General features: G+C 40.4%; 1 protein-coding gene across 8 annotated transcripts; it reads left to right on the top strand.

Moving 5' to 3' along the window:
• The first annotated feature begins 5,710 nt into the window (after positions 1-5,710).
• On the top strand, positions 5,711-17,296 carry FAM118A (family with sequence similarity 118 member A). 8 transcript variants are annotated; one of them, XM_030451892.1, is made up of 9 exons: positions 5,711-5,744; positions 7,972-8,126; positions 8,936-8,991; positions 10,203-10,455; positions 11,996-12,217; positions 12,835-12,963; positions 13,882-14,167; positions 16,029-16,061; positions 17,079-17,296. In XM_030451892.1, the coding sequence occupies exons 2-9, from the start codon at positions 8,103-8,105 to the stop codon at positions 17,213-17,215; spliced, it is 1,140 nt and encodes a 379-aa protein (XP_030307752.1). In that variant the 5' UTR covers positions 5,711-5,744; positions 7,972-8,102; the 3' UTR covers positions 17,216-17,296. The 8 variants fall into 8 exon arrangements, with proteins under 8 accessions (XP_030307752.1, XP_030307745.1, XP_030307735.1 ...); XM_030451885.1 differs by lacking the exon at positions 5,711-5,744 and adding an exon at positions 6,092-6,300; XM_030451875.1 differs by lacking the exon at positions 5,711-5,744 and adding an exon at positions 6,264-6,588.
• The last annotated feature ends 1,299 nt before the right edge of the window (positions 17,297-18,595 follow it).

Genomic DNA, 18,595 nt, shown 5'->3' with positions numbered 1-18,595 from the left:
TCCCTGCAAACCTGAACAGGAGTCTGGGGCTCCTAATCTCATCATTCCTCTGCTTTGTCTGGTTCTCACTCTCTGAAACTCACTGGGAAAGAGCTCCACCCCTCACAACTATCTCTGTATTTAAGGCATGTTAACTTTTCTCCTATTATCAGTTCCTTTCCTCACTTAGGTGACAAAGGTCCTGGAATTGCTTCTGAAGTCTCTGGTCCTAAAAACATAGAATGGAATTTTGTCTGTCTTCCATTAACCTTAAACTTACAGCAAGTTGTGTTTTTATTTTTCTTTTCTGTAGAATACAGGACCTTCGTATTATAACATTTCAAGCATTTATGGGTCACATAATATTAAGTAGTTAAAGCTAAGGCCTGAATACTTTGCTCTGATAATCCTGCTGCAGTGTCATCTTTCTGTGAAATAGTGTCAATGTGTTTCTGCATGAAGGCACAGATTCTCAAATGAAAGAACAGAAGGTAAGTGTCTAAATATCTGTATAGTATCTGTATAATATCAACTATCAGCTGGGATCTGTAATCTTTCTTGGGATGATAGTATACATTGTAGAAAAATGCTTTGTTATTATATGCATTAAATGAAATTTGTTACTGAGATGTCATGCCAAAAATCATGTATGATATACAACATGGTTCTCATCTGTTGCTGATACTAATCCAAGCAGCTGTACTGGATGCAAAAAGCTTTGCTGCTTGAGTAAGATTTCATTTGGCTTCCATCCCTGGGATTAAGTGCTACCTCCATTTGCAGCTTCTCCTACAGACATGGTCCTGACCTCACAGGAATTACAATTATAGATAACCTCAGCTATACCCTCTACTCAGGAGTTAGGCACAAATATTTAAGCTACACAGGAGATTGTATTACTACCCACCTCAAAGCAAAGGTTTGTTTGCTAAAAAGAACATGAGATCTGCACATAATTATGCAAACAGTTCCCCAGTACATCAGACCACCATTCTGACTGACCACCATTGCACAGGGTGATGGGGTTCCTGTCCTCAGGGCTCCTTTTTCTTAGCTCAGGAGAAGTCAAAGATCTTAAACAATGTTCCTCTATTGCACTTCAGCGCTACAGGCTACACCCATGTGCTGGTCACCTTGATACCTCTTTGTGTTCTACCCTGTTGATTGTGTTTTTAAACTTGCTAAAGATATGCCTAGGTAGAAGAAGTAGCCATTGGTCCACAAAAGTTCAGCCAGTTAAAAAGAAAACAAAAAACAAACAACCCTCATTACTTTGTATTGCTTCTTAGATTTTCTAACAGAGCAGAGTAACACCACTACTGTTGTCCTGATTTTATATATATCTGCTTCTGCAACTATTTCAGCATTTTCAAAATCTGGTATTTGACAATGAAAAAAGATCTTTACACCAGCTCACCTACAAGTTCTTAAAATTATATTTGAAAGGGTCATTTCTCTGACCTAGCTGGGTTTTTTTAACCAAGCAGCAACATATTCAAGCAAAATTTTAGAGTTGTCAACTTCCTGTCTGGCTATCTCTCTGCCCATCTGTTACAGTAAAATGGTTGATTTTTATCCATCCCTTCTAGTCTCTATAATGCTTAATTTCCTATACCTTTTTTCTTTTTTCTTTTTCTTTTTTTTTTTTATCTTGTACTGTCTTCTCTTTGGTTTTATTTTTGCTCCTTTTGTGCTCGTCTTTCGAAATAGCTTTTCTCCCTTTCCCACTGCTTCCCGAGTTGTTGCCATTCAGCACAGATAAGGGCCTTGTGAAAGAACTCCTTTGTTTTTTTGTCAGAAAGTTACAAAAGACAACTTATTTAATCAAAGGAGATTCCAGTCAATCCCATTCCTTAGTTTCTCAAAGCAAACTCATGTATTCAGACTTCATTATAAGCAGTTCAAACTAAATTCAAGGTCAGAAAGCATTCAGTTAACAGAATTAATTCCCTCCACAGTTTTTCCCACATGTGACAAGACTGAAATGATTACACTCTGAATGATGCTAATGCTACTGGACTCTAGAAAACACACTTTAATTAGAAGAATTAATGTATTATTAATCCAATAACTGTTAATTTATTGTTTTTATTGGATTAATTTATTTGGGAGGAGTGAGGCTGTGGTAAATGGATTGAACAGGTTGTGTTCACTTCTATAACAGAGCATACCATAAAATTATCTCCGTGCATTTTGTCCTGTATTCAGTGTAGAGCCAAATTTGTTACTAAAGCCTTCCACTAATAAAGCTTATACTGCTATTCAAAAGAGACCTCAAAAAAAATTCACAAGAAGCTGTAGCTTACCATCTCTTCCCCATCTCACTGAAAGCTCAGGACAGCAGCAGCAAATTGTGAGTAGTGAGGAGCACTCAGCCAGTGTCAAAGAGGTAGGTGCAAGGTGACACAGAACTTGCATGTAGCTGTGCTCTCCTAAGTAAAAGCTGGATGTAAGAGACCGTGTGGGTATCCACCACAGATGATGTGCACTTGGCAGCTTTAAAATAAGCTCAGGGTACACCTGCAGTCACATACAGAATTATTTTACAGCACAGATGGTGCTAGAAGTAAAAATTAAAAGGTTGTCTTTGAAAAATAATCTCTATATCTAAACTGTAAGTGAACTGACACTGGCTTTTGAAAACATACTTAGAATTTCTGATAGTATCTTTCTTCCTGAGAGCATTTTATAATTTATCCTGTTTACAAAGATGACAAACTAGTAAGATCCAGTCAGTTCTGAGGTAGAAAAAAAAGGAATCACTGGCAAGAAAGTAACTAGCAGTTCCATTGTGCATGTAGAAGGAATTTTATCTCAATCAACAGGGGCAAATTGGCTTCCTGCTATGAAAAAAAATTAAGAGATGTTAGTGGGTTTCTTAAAGATACCTTTCAGCAAGCTCAGTAAACTTTCATTATGAGTTTTACTCATTTTCTTTCAAACCAGCAGGTTCTGGCATAATGTAAACAAGGATTTACTCTATCACAATTTATTATACATCCAGAATTCACAAATAAATGAACATTACATCTCAGTGCATAAAAACACAGCTGAATAATCAGACACATTGCCTCTTCCAGCCAAAACCAACCAGCTGCATTTCTTATCCTAATTACATCACTTTGAACAGCATTTCCAAAGTCTGCAAGAAAGCCCAACATAAACAATTGAAACAACATATTCTTTAGTAAAATTGGATAAGCATATGAATTTATTATAGGAAGAGAGAGAAATCTTTGGTTGAATCAAGGGATAAGATTCTGTAGTTGTTCTATTTAAAATGTGTTTTACTTCTCACATTTTCTCAATCCTAGCAACAGTGCTTGCCTTTCTTTGTTGCTTCTGTAGGAAATTCCTTCTCATTTCAAAGCTTACAGGTTTTCACACACTTTCAACAGCATCCTCTTTTGACCATAACTTTTGCTACTGAACTTTATGCCATTTTTCTTTCATCAGTGTTTGCTTGTCTCTCTCGTATACTGTTTGAATAATAGCAAAGAAATATAATGAAAAATAAGATTTGGAAAACTAAAATAAGCTTCCTTTTCATTGTATTTATATGGCTACTTTTGGATCATACTGGATTGAAAAATATTTGATATTCTTTGTCTTTACTGAATTCCCAAGCCCCTTGCAAAGGAATCCAGAGTTACGTAATTTATTATTGTTGTGAGCACTGTTGAGGCTTTTAAATAAGAGTTATTTTAGCCTAAGGACATAAAAGGAGCAAGACTTAGGGGAAAAGGTAATAACATTTATCAGATGAAGTGATTCAGACTGAAAAATGGAAAAGCTTTCAAGGACTTTCTTCACAAATTTCATATTACTTTTGAAATTATTGTGGAACAAAGGAGAACAGTAGGTATTTTGAATCTACAGGATGTGTATGACCTTGAGTCTCAAGAGCAGGCAAATATTTAGCAAGTCTTTGTGACTCCTATCCCCAGCTCACAAAATATTCTAAGATATTCAGCAAATTATTTGCTAATACATTCCAATGGTATTACAGTGTAGTAGCAAATGGGATTCCAAGCTGGATTTCCCACATAGTTACTGGGGTTTAGGGAGCAGAATATCACCTGGTTCCTTTAAAACACAAGACCTTGACCTTTATGGTAACTGAAGCCTAAATATCAGCACATTGGAATACTTTGCTGACTGACTGCCAGCAGCAAAGGGTGAAAGGTGAAGAGTTGGATTCTTCTTTAACTCAATCAAACTTCAATTTTCAGGTGAGGCTGTAGGTACAGACCTTTTTCTCCCTCCCTGTTCTCTCTGATCCTATCCTCCATCTTCCTTGCCACTATCTATATCACTCTTCAAATGTCTGTTAAGCCTTTCTAGGGACATTGTTACACAGTGATATTAAAAAAATGACAAAGTGAGAAGTGATGTCTAGGGAATATTACACAGGCAGTTCACAGGGACACAATGTTCTTAGGCAAATTGAAAGTTAGTGAAGTCAGCGTGGCCAACGCAGCAATTCTTGCCAAAAGTAACATGGGATATGGAGTAAAAACAGTAGGTTTATATTTCATCTGCCAAACAGACCATCCTTGCCACAATTTTTCCTAAAAACTGCACCAGACTATCAATTCAACACTGACATTTAACAACCAAAAGAGAATGCTCAGATCTATCAGTTAAGCTACGAATCCTGATTGTACCCAAAGCAAAAGAGAAACACAACATTTCAAGACCTGTGTTTGGGAAGCTCATGCCTCTAAGTACTTCCAAGTCCTCAAAAGCTTGTAAAATGGTACCACAAGTAGTTTTGAAAGCTCCAGCTAGGAAACAAACTGGACACTGACTCATTTTCAGCACTGCTTTGCAACTGGAATTTGGGGGCACCATTCTGCAGTAGCATCCTTAGGCACAGCCAGCAGCCTTTATACATCATCTGCCTGAGGTCACCTCATTCATCCTGCTGCTGTTAGCAAGAAGGGTGGAACTGAGCTAAACAGTGCTAATCAAATGCCTTAATAAGCTACACTGAAGGAACTTCGAGTTTTCAGACTTTGGCTTAAAGAGACTAAAAATTAGGGAGAAAAAAGAAAAACAATTAAAAATAAAATTAAAAAACCACATGCAAAAAACCAACCCCTGGAGCGGGTCCAAAGGAGGGCAACCAGGCTGGTGAAGGGACTCCAGCACAGACCCTATGAGGTGAGGCTGAGGGAGCTGGGGCTGTTCAGCCTGCAGAAGAGGAGGCTCAGAGGAGACCTCATCACTCTCTACAACTACCTGAAAGGAGGGTGTAGCCAGGTGGGGGTTGGTCTCTTTTCCCAGGCAACTCTCAGCAAGACAAGAGGGCACAGTCTTAAGTTGTGCCAGGGGAGGTTTAGGTTGGACATGAGAAAGAATTTCTTTACCGAGAGGGTGATCAAGCATTGGAATGGGCTGCCCAGGGAAGTAGTGGATTCTCCATCCCTGGAGGTATTTAAAAGGAGTCTGGATGTGGCACTCAGTGCCATGGTCTGGTAACTGCAGCGGTAGTGGATCAAGAGTTGGACTTGATGATCTCCGAGGTCCCTTCCAACCCAGCCAATTCTATGAAAACAATCCACAAAGAAAAGCAAAGGGAAGCAATCGGAAGAGGAGGAGAGTTTTAGCTATTGGGTTTCAAAGGTGAGCAGCTGAGGGGAGCTGCCTGGATCCAACCCACAGGCTAATTCCCTGTCCAGCCGTGCCGCCTGCTGCGGATCATTAGCGCAGTTCTTACGCCGAAATCAACCCATCCCAGCCTGCGCTTCAGCAGAGCCCCGGTAGGTACCTCCACAACATCTCTTTACTCTTCTGCTGTTCTGATTTCCTCACCCCCACCGCTGCTTCTCATCTCTAAATACTTCCATTCACCTTCAAGTCCTCACAGCACTAACCCCATTCATCAGTCTTCAAGTCTGCCAGTTCTTTTTCTCCCGTGCCTGATGATTCTCCTATTTCTCACAGACTCACCGGCTGCTCATTTGCGGCTTTGCCTCTAAAGAGTTTCGAGCATTTTGGGGGAGCTTGAGCCTTACCCCCCGCCCATATTTAGGGTTCAAAGCGCGGCACTGTCCCGCCCTGCTGAGGGGCGGGGTGTGAAGGCCTCTCCAGCTCCGCTGCTCCCCTCAACCATCGCACAAGTTTGAGAGGAACGTAAATTCGCATTTTCCGAGCGGGTTTAGACGGGGCGAGCGCTGGCCCGCGGCATCAGCCAGCCCAGAAGCGTCCTCCGGCGGAACGCTTCTCCTGGGGCGGCTGTTTCCTAGGCGGCGGGGAACGCTTTGAGGAGGGGACGGCCGGGGCGGCGGCGGCGGAGGGCGAGGCCGCTCCCCTGAGGTAACGGCGCCGGCGAAGCCGCTGACACCGCTCGGGCCCGCGTCTGCCCCGCCGCCGCCGGCATCTGCCCCGCGACCGCAGGGCTGGGCCCGGCGTGGCGAGGGTGTGGCGGCAGCCGCAGGGCTCTGTGACCCTCTCAGCCGTCGCCCCGGCTGCCCTGAGGCACCGCCGCCCAGGGTGCGGGGCTGTGGTTCCTGGGCAGGTCCGGCCCGGGCAGAGCCAGGAGGGATCGGGAGCGGAGCCGGAGCCGGCAGCGTTGCCGAGGTTGCGGCTCCGCTTGGGTGTCAGGTGAGGGAGGGGCCGGAGGTCGGTGCTGCGCTGGCGGGGCCTCGCCCTGCCCGCCCGGTAACGCGGGTTCCAGTGCCCCGGGGAGAGCGGGAATTTAACTGGGCAGAAACTACTGCGCTGCCCGGCCCGATGCTCGTGGGGTTTGTTCTGGTTTATTTCGTGTCGGGGTTTTTTTTCCGGAAGGAATCGACAAGCAGAAGTGAGGTGAAAGGCTTTGCTGTGCCCGGTGCTTCCTTTGTGTTAAATATTTAAGGCTGTTTCCATACGGTAAAGAGAGCAATGGTCTTAAGTTGTGCCAGGGGAAGTTTAGGTTAGATATTAGAAAGAATTTCTTTACGGAGAGGGTGATCAGGCATTGGAATGGGCTGCCCAGGGAAGTAGTGGATTCTCCGTCCCTGGAGATATTTAAAAAGAGACTGGATGTGGCACTCAGTGCCATGGTCTAGCAACCGCAACGGTGGTTCAGGGGTTGGACTCGATGATCTCTGAGGTCCCTTCCAACCCAGCCAATTCTATGATTCTATGAAGTGCCTGGAGAAATCGTTTGGCTCAATCAAACCGCTGAAGTTTCAGGCAGTGAGCAGGGAGCTTTTTACTTCATGGATAGATCCTTAAATAAAACTTACATTCTCGAAAAGGAACAAAGCACGAAATTAGATTTTGTTCTGATGAGCCCTTCTTGTGTTTGGAGTGGAAACCGAGCTGGATGAAGCTCTTTCAGGCAGCTGTGTGCTACATTTGGGTCCCATTTCCAGGCTGCTGCAAGGAAAGATTATTGGAAAGCAACGCTGCGTGCCTTTGGTTACACCAGGGTCTCTGTTTAGATGTCAGTCAGTGTTGAATGCTGGTGCCCAGGTCCCCTTTTTCTGTGGGTATGCTCACTGAAAAAGTGTCCTGTTACGTCTAATAGGAGAATATTTAAGACTTGTCATAGTTTCTCAATACTCAAAGGCATGGAGACATCTGAACTTCTGTTATCATAGCCATTCAGTTATTAGGAGGCTGGTGATATTTTCTACTACTTATTTGCACAGCTTCTCCTTCCAGGAAGCAACTCGAAGAGATAAAAGGAAGCAGTGAGCTCTAAAATGTTTGTACTGATGACATGCTGTGGCAAGGTGCTTATTTGAATAATTTTGGTAAGTTACAAATGTAATAAGGAAAGACTTCTTGGGATTTTTTTTCCCAAGTACTTCACTCGGTGGGGTGAGATAGTAAGTCATTTTTTTTCAGAATAAATAAGTTGCACTTTCTTCATGTGTTCTTTTTGCATTGTGAGCTCAACTTTTTGACATAGGAAACATTCTGCAGGGTTTGAATTTTTTTTTTGTTCTAGACAGGTTATTGTTCTGAATTTTCAATGTGCTAATGTTTGTTTTTCAGATGATAGTGTAACGTCTTTGTAGGATACTGTCAGTGAAGGAGGGGAGTATGGAGAAAATAAGTATTGCAAGAAGAAGAGTTTTTTCTACTTGAAAAGACACCCTCTGTGCACCTCTGTGTCTTCCTCAGAAATGCTGATGTCCCTCGATCATACGGTGGGATTTTATTTTTTTTCCTTGGGTTATGGCTTTGTTTGGCCCTTGGTTTTTTTGTTTGTTGTGGGGTTTTTTGTTTGTTTGGGTTTTTTGTTTTGTTTGTTTTGGTCAAATCATGTCCCAGCTCAGGCCTTTTGCTTGCAAATTAGCTTCTGGCATGGGAACTTTACTGCTGGGAAGTAGCCTTATGAGGCATAGGGTCTGTCACAAAGCTTATGTGAGGGATTAGGGTCTGTTGTCTGCACTCTGCACACTGAGAAACTAAGGTGTGTTTCAATGCCAAACAAAAAATATATCCTTATAGAACAAAACAAAGAATTAATGTAATGAATCCTGGGATTTTTAAGTGATGTTATTGTAACCAAATTCTCCTCCCAAGGAGAGACAGAATATATGTGATACATAAATAAGCTTTTTTTCTTCAGGAAGTATTTTAAATCTTTTATTTACTTAACCATGGTCTGGTTAAGTAGCCAAGTGGCTAGCAGAGGGCCTCTTATGATCATTATGTGTTGCAGAAGTCTGGTTTCCACAAACTTGGTTTAATCAACTGATAATTATGAAAAACTAAATTAAAGAAATGCATTCATTCCAGCTGATCTTAAATGGAGCTGTGGCAGGTTTACACACTGGTACTTGATCAGCTTTGTTTTGATAAAAAAGCACTGATAAGTGGGTGCATTGGGATGGGCTTGATTTTAAAATACTTGATAAGAATATAAAATCCTAACAGTAATACATCTGGATTTACTTTTGGTCTTTTTTAAGGCAGAAGCACTAAGAATAATTATACTTTTTATTTTACCTAGGGATCGGAGATGGATTCATCAGAGCAATCAACAGTGAGAAGTGAGCAGAAATCCAGGTAACTTGTGTTACAGAGGTTATGCTAAAGTGTTTCTTTATTAAAGTCTGAAATTACAGGGGAAATACATTAGTTAATATTTGATACAAGAATAACATCATGCTTGAAAACTTGAAATTATCCCAGAAAAACTAATTTCTCCACTGACTGAGTGCTTCATCCTCAATTAAGCTGCTTGTGAGGAATAAATAATGCACTTGCAAAGAGTAAAGAGTTTGTGCTGAATGTAGCAGGAAGGCGTGGGGACTAACAGCAACACCCTCACCCCTTAAAGTTCAGTGAGATTCTTTGTAGGCATTAATTTGCCCTATCTATGTGTTTATTAATTGTTTTGTCTGAGGCCATTTCAAATAAAACAGTGCACTTTTAGCTAGTTTCAGATGATTGTGAAATAAGAGGTGTTAAACATCCATACTACCAGATAACAGGAATTAAAAATCCCTGAGGGTGTATTTTTGCTAGTCAAGGGAATTCTAAGCTTCTGCATTACTGAAGTCTTTGTGTGCAGTGATTTCAATGAATGGTTTAAATGCAAAGAAGTGAAAATCTTCTTTGCAAAGTAATAATAAAACCCAGACTTTCTTGACAGTGTCTTATACTGGCTTGTGCAGTGAATTCTGACATAGCACTAAGTGTGTCTTTGAAACAGTAATCTCTAATTACTAACATCTAAGTAGTGGTAATAAATGAAAATAAGAGAGAATGCTTTTTGCCATTAAACCATAAAATTTGTTCCTTTCAAATACTGTGACTAGTCCCTTTGAAATAGTTCTGACTGCTTTCCATGGACTGTGTTAAGTGTGTCACTGGACAGTACTTTGACTAGGTTTGTTTGTTTTGTTTTGTTTTTAAATTTCTCTTGAAATGGTGTTTGTCTGGCCCAGGGGACTGAAATCTGGCAATTGTGAGATTGGATCTCAAAGGCATTAGTTGTTTGAAGTTGTTCCCATTTTCCAGCTTAAATTAATTATGACACTTTCTTGTCTAAAAAGACTTAAAGTACACTGTTGGTCTGCTTGGGGAAGGCTGTGAACTGCTGCCAATACCATTCTTCTCTGTAGTAATGAGGAACTCAATTCCTTTTGGTTGGTTAGTATTCTGCACTGGTGTTAATAGTTCACTGGGGCTTTTTGAGTCAGTCATGAGATCTGCAGAGAAGTTAGAAAATGAACTGTTAAAAAAAAAAAATATTTTTGTTCTCTGTTTTAAAGGAAGTTCTTAAAAAGTCTAATAAGAAAGCAGCCTCAGGACCTTCTTCTTGTAATTGGAACTGGGGTAAGTGCTGCAGTGGCACCAGGAATCCCAGCACTCTGCTCCTGGAGAAGCTGCATCGAGGCTGTAATTGAAGCAGCTGAACAGCTGGAGGTACTTCATCCAGGAGATGTTGCTGAATTTCGTGAAAAAGTAATGAAAGACAGAGACCTGCTTGTGGTTGCACATGATCTCATCAGGAAAATGTCACCAGTGAGTGTGTTTATAACTTATATTAATTTCTAAATTTTTTTTTGTAACAAAATAAAAACAGTAATTATTTTCAGCTTTCTAAAACTTGGGTTTTTTCTGGTAAAAGTTGAATTTTTGATGGAAGTCTTATAGTACACTGCACCTTTAGGAGAGGCTAAAAATCCTTGGTTTTAGTGATAATAAGCTTTAATTAAGTATTAAAGTACTTATTACTTTAAGTAATTACTATCACTTATTACTAGTGATAGTAAGCTTGCTAATGCGAGCAAGATCCTGACTATTAAATATTCACCACAATGGTTCTTGGAATTGAGGAGGAATTTATAGCTCTGCTGGCTAAAACCAGACATTCCTTGAAAATACAGGTAGACCTTGACCTTACTGATAGCCTGAAGTCACATGGAGTTAATCGCTGCTGAACCTCACACTCCCCTGCAGACAAGTCTCCTGCCCAGTTTCTCAGCTGTTCTTTAAGTTCCAGAAATTTTCAGGTTGTGCTAATAGGTTTGCTGAGTCTTCTGGGTGAAATAATTAGGGTGATGTTTGTAATGCCAAGCTGTAAGATATGTTGAGTGTTTTGGAGCACACTGTGAACTTCTCTGCTGGCAGAGTGAAATAGCAACCTCTCTAGGGAGGAGTCTGCACAGGTGGTTAGGCCTTGTAGTGTATTTAATGATTGATAATTTTCTACCCCCCCCAAAAAAAAAATAAAAATTAAAAACAGCCCCTTTAATTGTATACCCCAGGCTCTGACTGCAGGGAATGATAATTTTAGTACACTGATTGTCAAAGCAGTTAAAGCACACTAAGAAAGGTGAGGTTTCCATGTAGTTAGGGCAGTAAATATGTTTGGTTTATGAACAGACGTGTTCTGTGTGTAATACAGCTTATTGAACAGGGAGCCTGTATGTTTTAAAAAACTGTTACCTGTTCCTGTCAGCCTCAGCAGATAGTCTGGGCAGATGCAGCCTACACTTTTAGGAGAGTGTACTTTTGTGTGTTGAGAAATGAAGAGTGAGGATTCAACACTGGAAAATAGTTTTGTTTTACTCCACCTCTATCACAAGTATTTTTGGGAAATCCAGACTATTATTTTCAGCTACATTAAGTGCTCAGAGCACTCAGAATCATAGAATCGGCTGGGTTGGAAGGGACCTCAGAGATCATCAAGTCCCAACCCTTGATCCACTACCGCTGCAGTTACCAGACCATGGCACTGAGTGCCACATCCAGTCTCTTTTTAAATATCTCCAGGGATGGAGAATCCACTACTTCCCGGGGCAGCCCATTCCAATGCTGATCACCCTCTCTGTAAAGAAATTCTTTTTAATATCCAACCTAAAATAATCTGAATTCTAAATCGTTTTGTACATTCAGACCTTTATCCTTGCTATACTATGTAAACCTTCTCTTATTGGCATAAAGTAGGCAAATGATGTGAGTTTTCTTTTGGATGCAATTAATACTGCTGCATATGGTTCTTACCATGTGTAAATATTTTCTTTCATTTCTTTAATTTTAAGTATTTTCCTTCATTCAGCGCACCGGGGATACGAAGCCCAACTTCTTCCAGGACTGCTTAATGGAGGTGTTTGATAATTTAGAACAACACATTCAGAATCCTGTTGCTCTGCAATCCATCCTGAGACTCATGGAGAGAGGCACAATGGTTCTTACTACAAACTATGATAATTTACTTGAAATATTTGGTCAGCAACAGGGTAAACCTATGGAATCTTTAGACTTGAAAGATAAGGATAAGGTATGATGAGAGCAGTAGAATTTTTAGTTACTGTAAGAGAAGGCATCTTGCGAACTTAATTGAAATGTATTTTCCTGTTTAAGGAGTGTCTGTGCTAAATCTTTTAATTGGTAAAGCATGTCTACAAGCTAAGAGCAGATGTACAGACACTTATTTTACGTTTCTTTTTATTCTGAGTAATCTGGTAACAGTTACTAAAGAGAATTTGAGGAACATACTGATCGACCAATTCCCACACACTTCCTGGGAAAAAACCCCTCACACTTACTTAAATTATCTGAAGTAAATGTTGCAATCACAAGTATGATTTCACTTAGCTGGCAGTTTATTTGCTGTAGATTCCTTTTCTGTCAGTGTTGCTGAAGCTAGCTTGTTGATTGCTTCTTTAGACCGAAGCTTTAGATACATCTTCAGTATCAGCAATGGCCTCTTTATTGTGATTTGAAGTAAGCTGTGTAATCAGTCATTAAAATTATCTCTTGCTGCAGAAAAGTGCAGTTTACTTCTGCTTTTAAGTGTTTTTGTAAGTTAGGACAGCTGTGTATTTTTGCAGAATCTCTGTTTTTGTTGTGTATCACAGTATAGCAAAAGAATGTAACTTGCATGATTTGCTTCAGGTTCTTCAGTGGGCAAGAGGTCATATAAAATACGGAGTTCTTCATATTCACGGTTTATATACAGATCCCTGTGGAATGGTGCTAGATCCCTCGGGATATAAAGATGTTACTCAAGACCCTGAAGTCATGGTTTGTGTCAGCTTTAAAATATTTATTATGTTTTGCCAAATTATTTTATGGTAATCACTGTGTACACATTACCTAAGGCTAAGGTTTTGTCAGATCATACACTTTAAATAATTGGTGCCCAGAAAACTCTGTTACTCAGAGAGCCAGCTGCGTTGCTTTACTCTTTCTTTGTAAATCACAATCAGTTCCCTCAGGTTTATGTCATAGTTTTATCTATGTTGTGTTTATCTTGTGGAAGAACACCAGTCACAGAATCCCAGACAACAGAACAAGGGTCCATCACCATCTGATTGTTTGGATTCATTTTGTTAGGGGCTTAAGATATTACCAGCTCTGGATCACAGACTTGTCATATATTAGGTACTTTAAAAAGTTAAATGTTTGGTTAATTATATTAAATTTTTCTTATTTATAGACTGAGCCTAATAATTGAGCCATTGTAATTAATGAAATTAAAAATTCCTTTACTGGAAATTCACATGTGCACTTAATTTTTTTATGGTAACTTTGATTTTGAGTAAAACTATTGTTTGGTAGAAACAGTGCTGTAGTGAAATGAGGCAACCAGGTGCCACTAATTGCCAGGGAGTGGCATGAGCTTGTGTTAAGCCCACCTGTGCCTGATTAGGGTGGGCCCCAACTGCACATAAGCAGGACCAGTGGGCCAATTTAATCAGGCACAGGTGGGCTTAACACAAGCTCATGCCCACTCCCTGGCAATTAGTGGCACCTGGTTGCCTCATTTCACTACACAGTGCTTATGAAATGTCAGTTTGCCTTGATCCTAAAACACGCTTAATTCAGTTCAGTAGTGATGTCTGCTCAGCTTCTTCTTTAAATCTGACCTATTTTAAAAGTTCTTATATCTCCCTTCTTACTACTAAAGTAAATGTTGCTCTTGTGTGTATTTCTTAACAGGAAGTTCTTCAAAATTTGTATCGAACCAAATCTTTTTTGTTTTTGGGCTGCGGAGAGACTCTGCGTGATCAGATATTTCAAGCTCTTTTTCTTTATACTGTAAAGAATAAGGTGGATTTAGAACATTATATGTTGGTGCTTAAAGAAAATGAAGATCACTTTTTTAAGCTCCAGGCAGATATGCTGTTGCATGGAATAAAAGTAGTGTCCTACGGGAACTGCTTTAAACAATTCCCAGAGTACGTGCAAGATCTGACTGCTCAAATCTGCAAGCAGAAGAGTCCAGGTAATGATTCCTCCTTAAAAACAAAGGTTTGATTAGGTACGTAACAGCTGTCCTGTCTGAACACTCAGCAGCTGGTCTGAGGTGTTGACCTGATGCAGAGTTAGTGCAACATCTTTGCTTATGAGTGGCATGCAGAGTTGGAATATGTGATGAAATTGTAACCCAGTTTCTTTCTGTGAGATCTGTGCATTTTTAAAATTTAATTTTTAATTTTGAATGTGTTTTTATTAGTACTTGGTTAAGGAATTTGCTTTGTATTTTTGGTGTGAACTACTCCAGTATATTGAGAATTACATAATAAGAAATATGTCAGTAAAAGAGAGGAAACGAACTGAAGGAATTAACTGGTGGGAAACACTGGGTAGGCCATAATATCTGAGTAAGCATAGAATGGAACTGTAAATCAGTGAACCCAATACCTTTTGGCTTAACACATGGAGAAAACCCAAAAGTGAGGATGTTTGCAGCTGTGACAGTCAGTGGTGTTCTGCAGAGTGTGCTTCATGCTAAAATGGGAAATAACTCAATATCTCTGCTGGAGGTTACAGTCCTGCATTGACAGGGAGCTACATTTTACCAATTGGGTCCTCACCTTGCCCCCTTCCATCATGTCTCTCAGCTCTTAACATTCCTGGGCTGTAACACTGAAGAGCCTTTAATACAAAGCCATGGAAAAAAACCCCAGCTGTATGTTGAAGGAAAGAGATTTCTTGAATGTTTTCCAAACACGGACAATTCTACCATGGCTTAGCCAGAGAACTGAGAAAACAAAAGCAAATGACACTAACAGACTAAAAAGTTGTGGTCAACATCTTGGTGCCTGGGTGGAGATCAGTGATGTTTGGTGACTCTCAGGATTCTGTACTGGGATCAGTAGTTCAGCATCTTTGGACAGGGGCATGGATGGTGTAATTAAGCACACCCTGAGCAATTCTGACAAACCCACATTTTGTGATGGAGGTGCTGGAGAAAGGGAGGCCATCCAGGACCCTGACAGGCTTGAGACCTGTGTAAACCCCATGAAGTTTAACAATGCCAAATGCAGGGTCCTGCACCAGGGGTCAAGGCAGTCCCAAGCACAAACAGGTTGGGCAGAGAATGCATTGAGAGCAGCCCTGAGGAGACGGACTTGGGGGAGCTGGTTGATAAGCTCAGCATCTGCTGGCAACGTGTGCTTGCAGCCCAGAGAGCCAACTGTATCCTGGGCTGCATCAAAAGAAGTGTGGCCAGTAGGGTCAAGGGAGCTGATTCTTCCTGTACGCTCCACTCTCATGAGACCCCACCTGGAGTACTGTGTCCAGTTCTGGGGCTGTCAGTACAGGAAAGACAAGAGTGGGTCCAGAAGGCCATGAAGATGATCAGGGGCTGTAGCATCCCCTCCTCATGAGGACAGGCTGAGAGAGTTGGGGTTGTTCAGCCAGCAGAAGGCTCTGGGGAGATCTTACAGCAGCCTCCCAGTACTTAAAGCAGGATACAGGAAAGAAGGGAAGGAATTGTCAGTAAGGGACTGTGGTGACAGGAGCAGGGACAGCAGTTTTAACCTCGAGGAGAGTAGATTTAGGTCAGACAGCACAAAGAAATTCTTTCCTGTGAGGGTGGTGAGACACTGGTACAGGTTGCCCAGGGAGGCTGTGAATGCCCCATCCCTGGAAGTGTTGAAGGCCAGCTGGGACAAGGCTTTATCATCCTGACCCTAGTGGGAGGTGTCCCTGCCCATGCAGGTATGTTGGAAGTAGATGATCTTTAAGGTCCCTTCCTACCCAACCATTCTGTGATTCTAAATACCTTGCTGTTTTGGGATGTAGCATAAATGTATAAAAATTCTTTGGATGCTAACTTGTTGTCTCTTATGCTTCTCTAGATGCTGAGAGAGTGGACAGCACAACACTGTTAAGTAAGTAATGATGTTATTTTCACAGAAAGCTCCATAAGAGATAGAAAGATATACTTGTTATTTACAAAGTAATTAAATAATTACTGTGCAAGATTCTGATTTAGCTCTGAAAGTCTGTTTAAGAGATTCTCTTTCTTCCCCTCATAGTTTATTTCTACATATTAGCATGTAACTGCTGTCTTTCAGCTGTCAATAAAATGTCAAATGATAGAATGGAAAAGCTCCAGTAAAGGTATATTAAAAAGTATTTACTGATGGTTTTAGTTTTCTAGGATAATGCTGACATCTATGAGGTTTTGGTTTAAATTCCCAAATATACGTTTAACTATTCTGAATACCTTCCTTAAGAAGGTATGGAACAGTAAATCTCAAGCTTAAGTGTGTAATACTGAAGGTGATTTGTTTTTTTTGCACAACTTACTCTAGTTCCACTAGGACATAATGCTCCTTTACTAAATTATTAGCACTCTCCTAACAAGTAATTTTAGTACCCATTTACTTGCATTTTGAAACAAAGTAAAAAAATAAGTCCTCAACACAGAATTGTGTAATAACCCACAAAAAATAAGTATCAAAGAGTTGTAAATTATGGATGTCTTGATTTTGAAGGAAATTCCCTGTGATTTTCACTGTTCAGCTAAGCTGTTTATACAACAATAGCTTAAACCAAGATTTTTTTTTTCTCTGAATTAAGGGATCCAGACTTTTAAAATAAGCTTCTCATCTGTGAACTCCAAAATCACTAATAATTGTCCTCAAAAGGCAGCTGTATAAAATACAAACCAGGAAGCAGCTAATTAGTAGCTAATTAGTGCCAGAGCTCAATACTGGGGAAGAGCTCAAGATCACTGAACTGGTACAGACTTTCAGTAGGGTGTTCTAATTCTGACTCCAAATACAGCCACCTTAGTGGACCAGTACGATGTTTATCTTAGTATTTGCTGCTTGTAATAAAACTTTTACAGAGTACATAGATGTAGCAACCTGAAAATACTTCTTTTTCCCCTCCCCTTGCAGGAACCTCATGTTTGGACTGTGCTAAAAGGAAGTTAGGAGAAAATGGCATTGACTTTTCTAAGAGAATCAAGCAGTCAGATAATGAACTATTTACTGAAAAAACCCAACAACTCAAACCCAACCCAGAAGCTTTTTAACAGTAGGTGTTATATATCTGCTGTGTGGACAGTTCTGAGTATTTCCATGGTTTTAAGTGGAATAAAAATTGTTTATCTAAACCTTTTCTTTCCTGGGGCTGTAAATGTGTAATGTATATAAAGCTTGAAAGTCATGCTACTCACTCTCCAAGCACTTCCACACTACTAAAACTCTGCAGGGTCATTCAGAAGCAGTTTCAAGTTTTCTCTGGGTGTGCTTCAAACCAGTTGGACCAAGCTCTTACTCAGGTGAAGCCACAGGAGAGGCAATCTTTGAATCTGTCAGAAATTACTTTTGACATAGCTGTGACTACCTATTTGTGTTTCTTTAAAATGAAGAGCCTATTCTTATCAGCAGACCTGTAGTTAGGCTGCTGGACATTGAACTCTGTCTGCCAGCACAAGGCTGCTCCCAAGATTCAGATTTGGATGCCTAAGCTGTTACAAACAAGAACTGTTTCATGTTTATAGAACCTGGATCATGATAACCTGCCTAATTTCATTTGTCAGTCTGTTAAGGTATGACATTACAGGGGGAGAAAAGGATGTAATATTAATGTAGCAGCAAGGACATACCATCTGTAGTTACTTCTGGGATTACTGATGACTTTGCAGTGTATTTTTATGGAAGCTTTATGGAAATATTTTAAAGTGTTGTTTAAATCAGGACATACTGCCCACTGTCCCAGTAGAAAAAGGACAGGCTTAATGCAGCAGAATTAAAACCAGTTAGTATCTACTTCTGTATCTGTAGACAACTTCTAATGTGTGAGTGAACTACTGAAATTACTGAAGTTAGGCACTGCATTAACTTTTTTCTGAGATGCTGTTACTTCACCTACCACTGAATTACCTCAGCACTAAACTGAAATGGTGTGCAGCTGCTCACACTGGTAATCTTCTGAAAGTGTCTACTCATCTGCCTCTTGCCTCAGTGTGTGCCTGGGAGTATGTTCAGGATGATTTTTGTTCTGATACCAGCACATTCATATCTGGCAGTCCTGTAAGGTTGCTTTCAGTCACTTTGCTTATGCTCCCTGTGGATTTCATCTGTTACGCCTTCAGAGATCCCATCACACTACAGTGAGGTTTTACAGGGAGTGGAAGTGATGATGCTGTCAGATGACCTTTCTGTCTGAATTGTGGTATGCCAGCTCTTTACTCCCATGTCACAAACTCAGTACTTATTTGTTCTCTAATTTAAAATGCTACTAATGACTCTGATTGCTGCAATTATTTAAGCCCAGTCTTCAAATCATGTAACTCCATGTCTTGTGCCTGAAGTCAGATCCAGACTAGGAAGTCACATTACAACACCTCAGCTTACACTTAGCAGTGGTGATTCTTCCATTTTGTAGACACTGCTGAACTCCAGCTTGT

Source organism: Calypte anna, chromosome 1 (assembly GCF_003957555.1).
Source record: "Calypte anna isolate BGI_N300 chromosome 1, bCalAnn1_v1.p, whole genome shotgun sequence".
Taxonomy (NCBI): domain Eukaryota; kingdom Metazoa; phylum Chordata; class Aves; order Apodiformes; family Trochilidae; genus Calypte; species Calypte anna.
This window is presented reverse-complemented; position numbering and strand designations above follow the sequence as displayed.

Excerpts from the sequence above, each read along its gene's own strand:
- FAM118A (XM_030451892.1), top strand. The coding sequence starts at position 8,103 with ATGCTGATGTCCCTCGATCATACG. Across the intron at positions 8,992-10,202 it reads AGAAGTGAGCAGAAATCCAG|GAAGTTCTTAAAAAGTCTAA; the intron begins GTAACTTGTGTT and ends TCTGTTTTAAAG. Across the intron at positions 14,168-16,028 it reads CTGCAAGCAGAAGAGTCCAG|ATGCTGAGAGAGTGGACAGC; the intron begins GTAATGATTCCT and ends ATGCTTCTCTAG.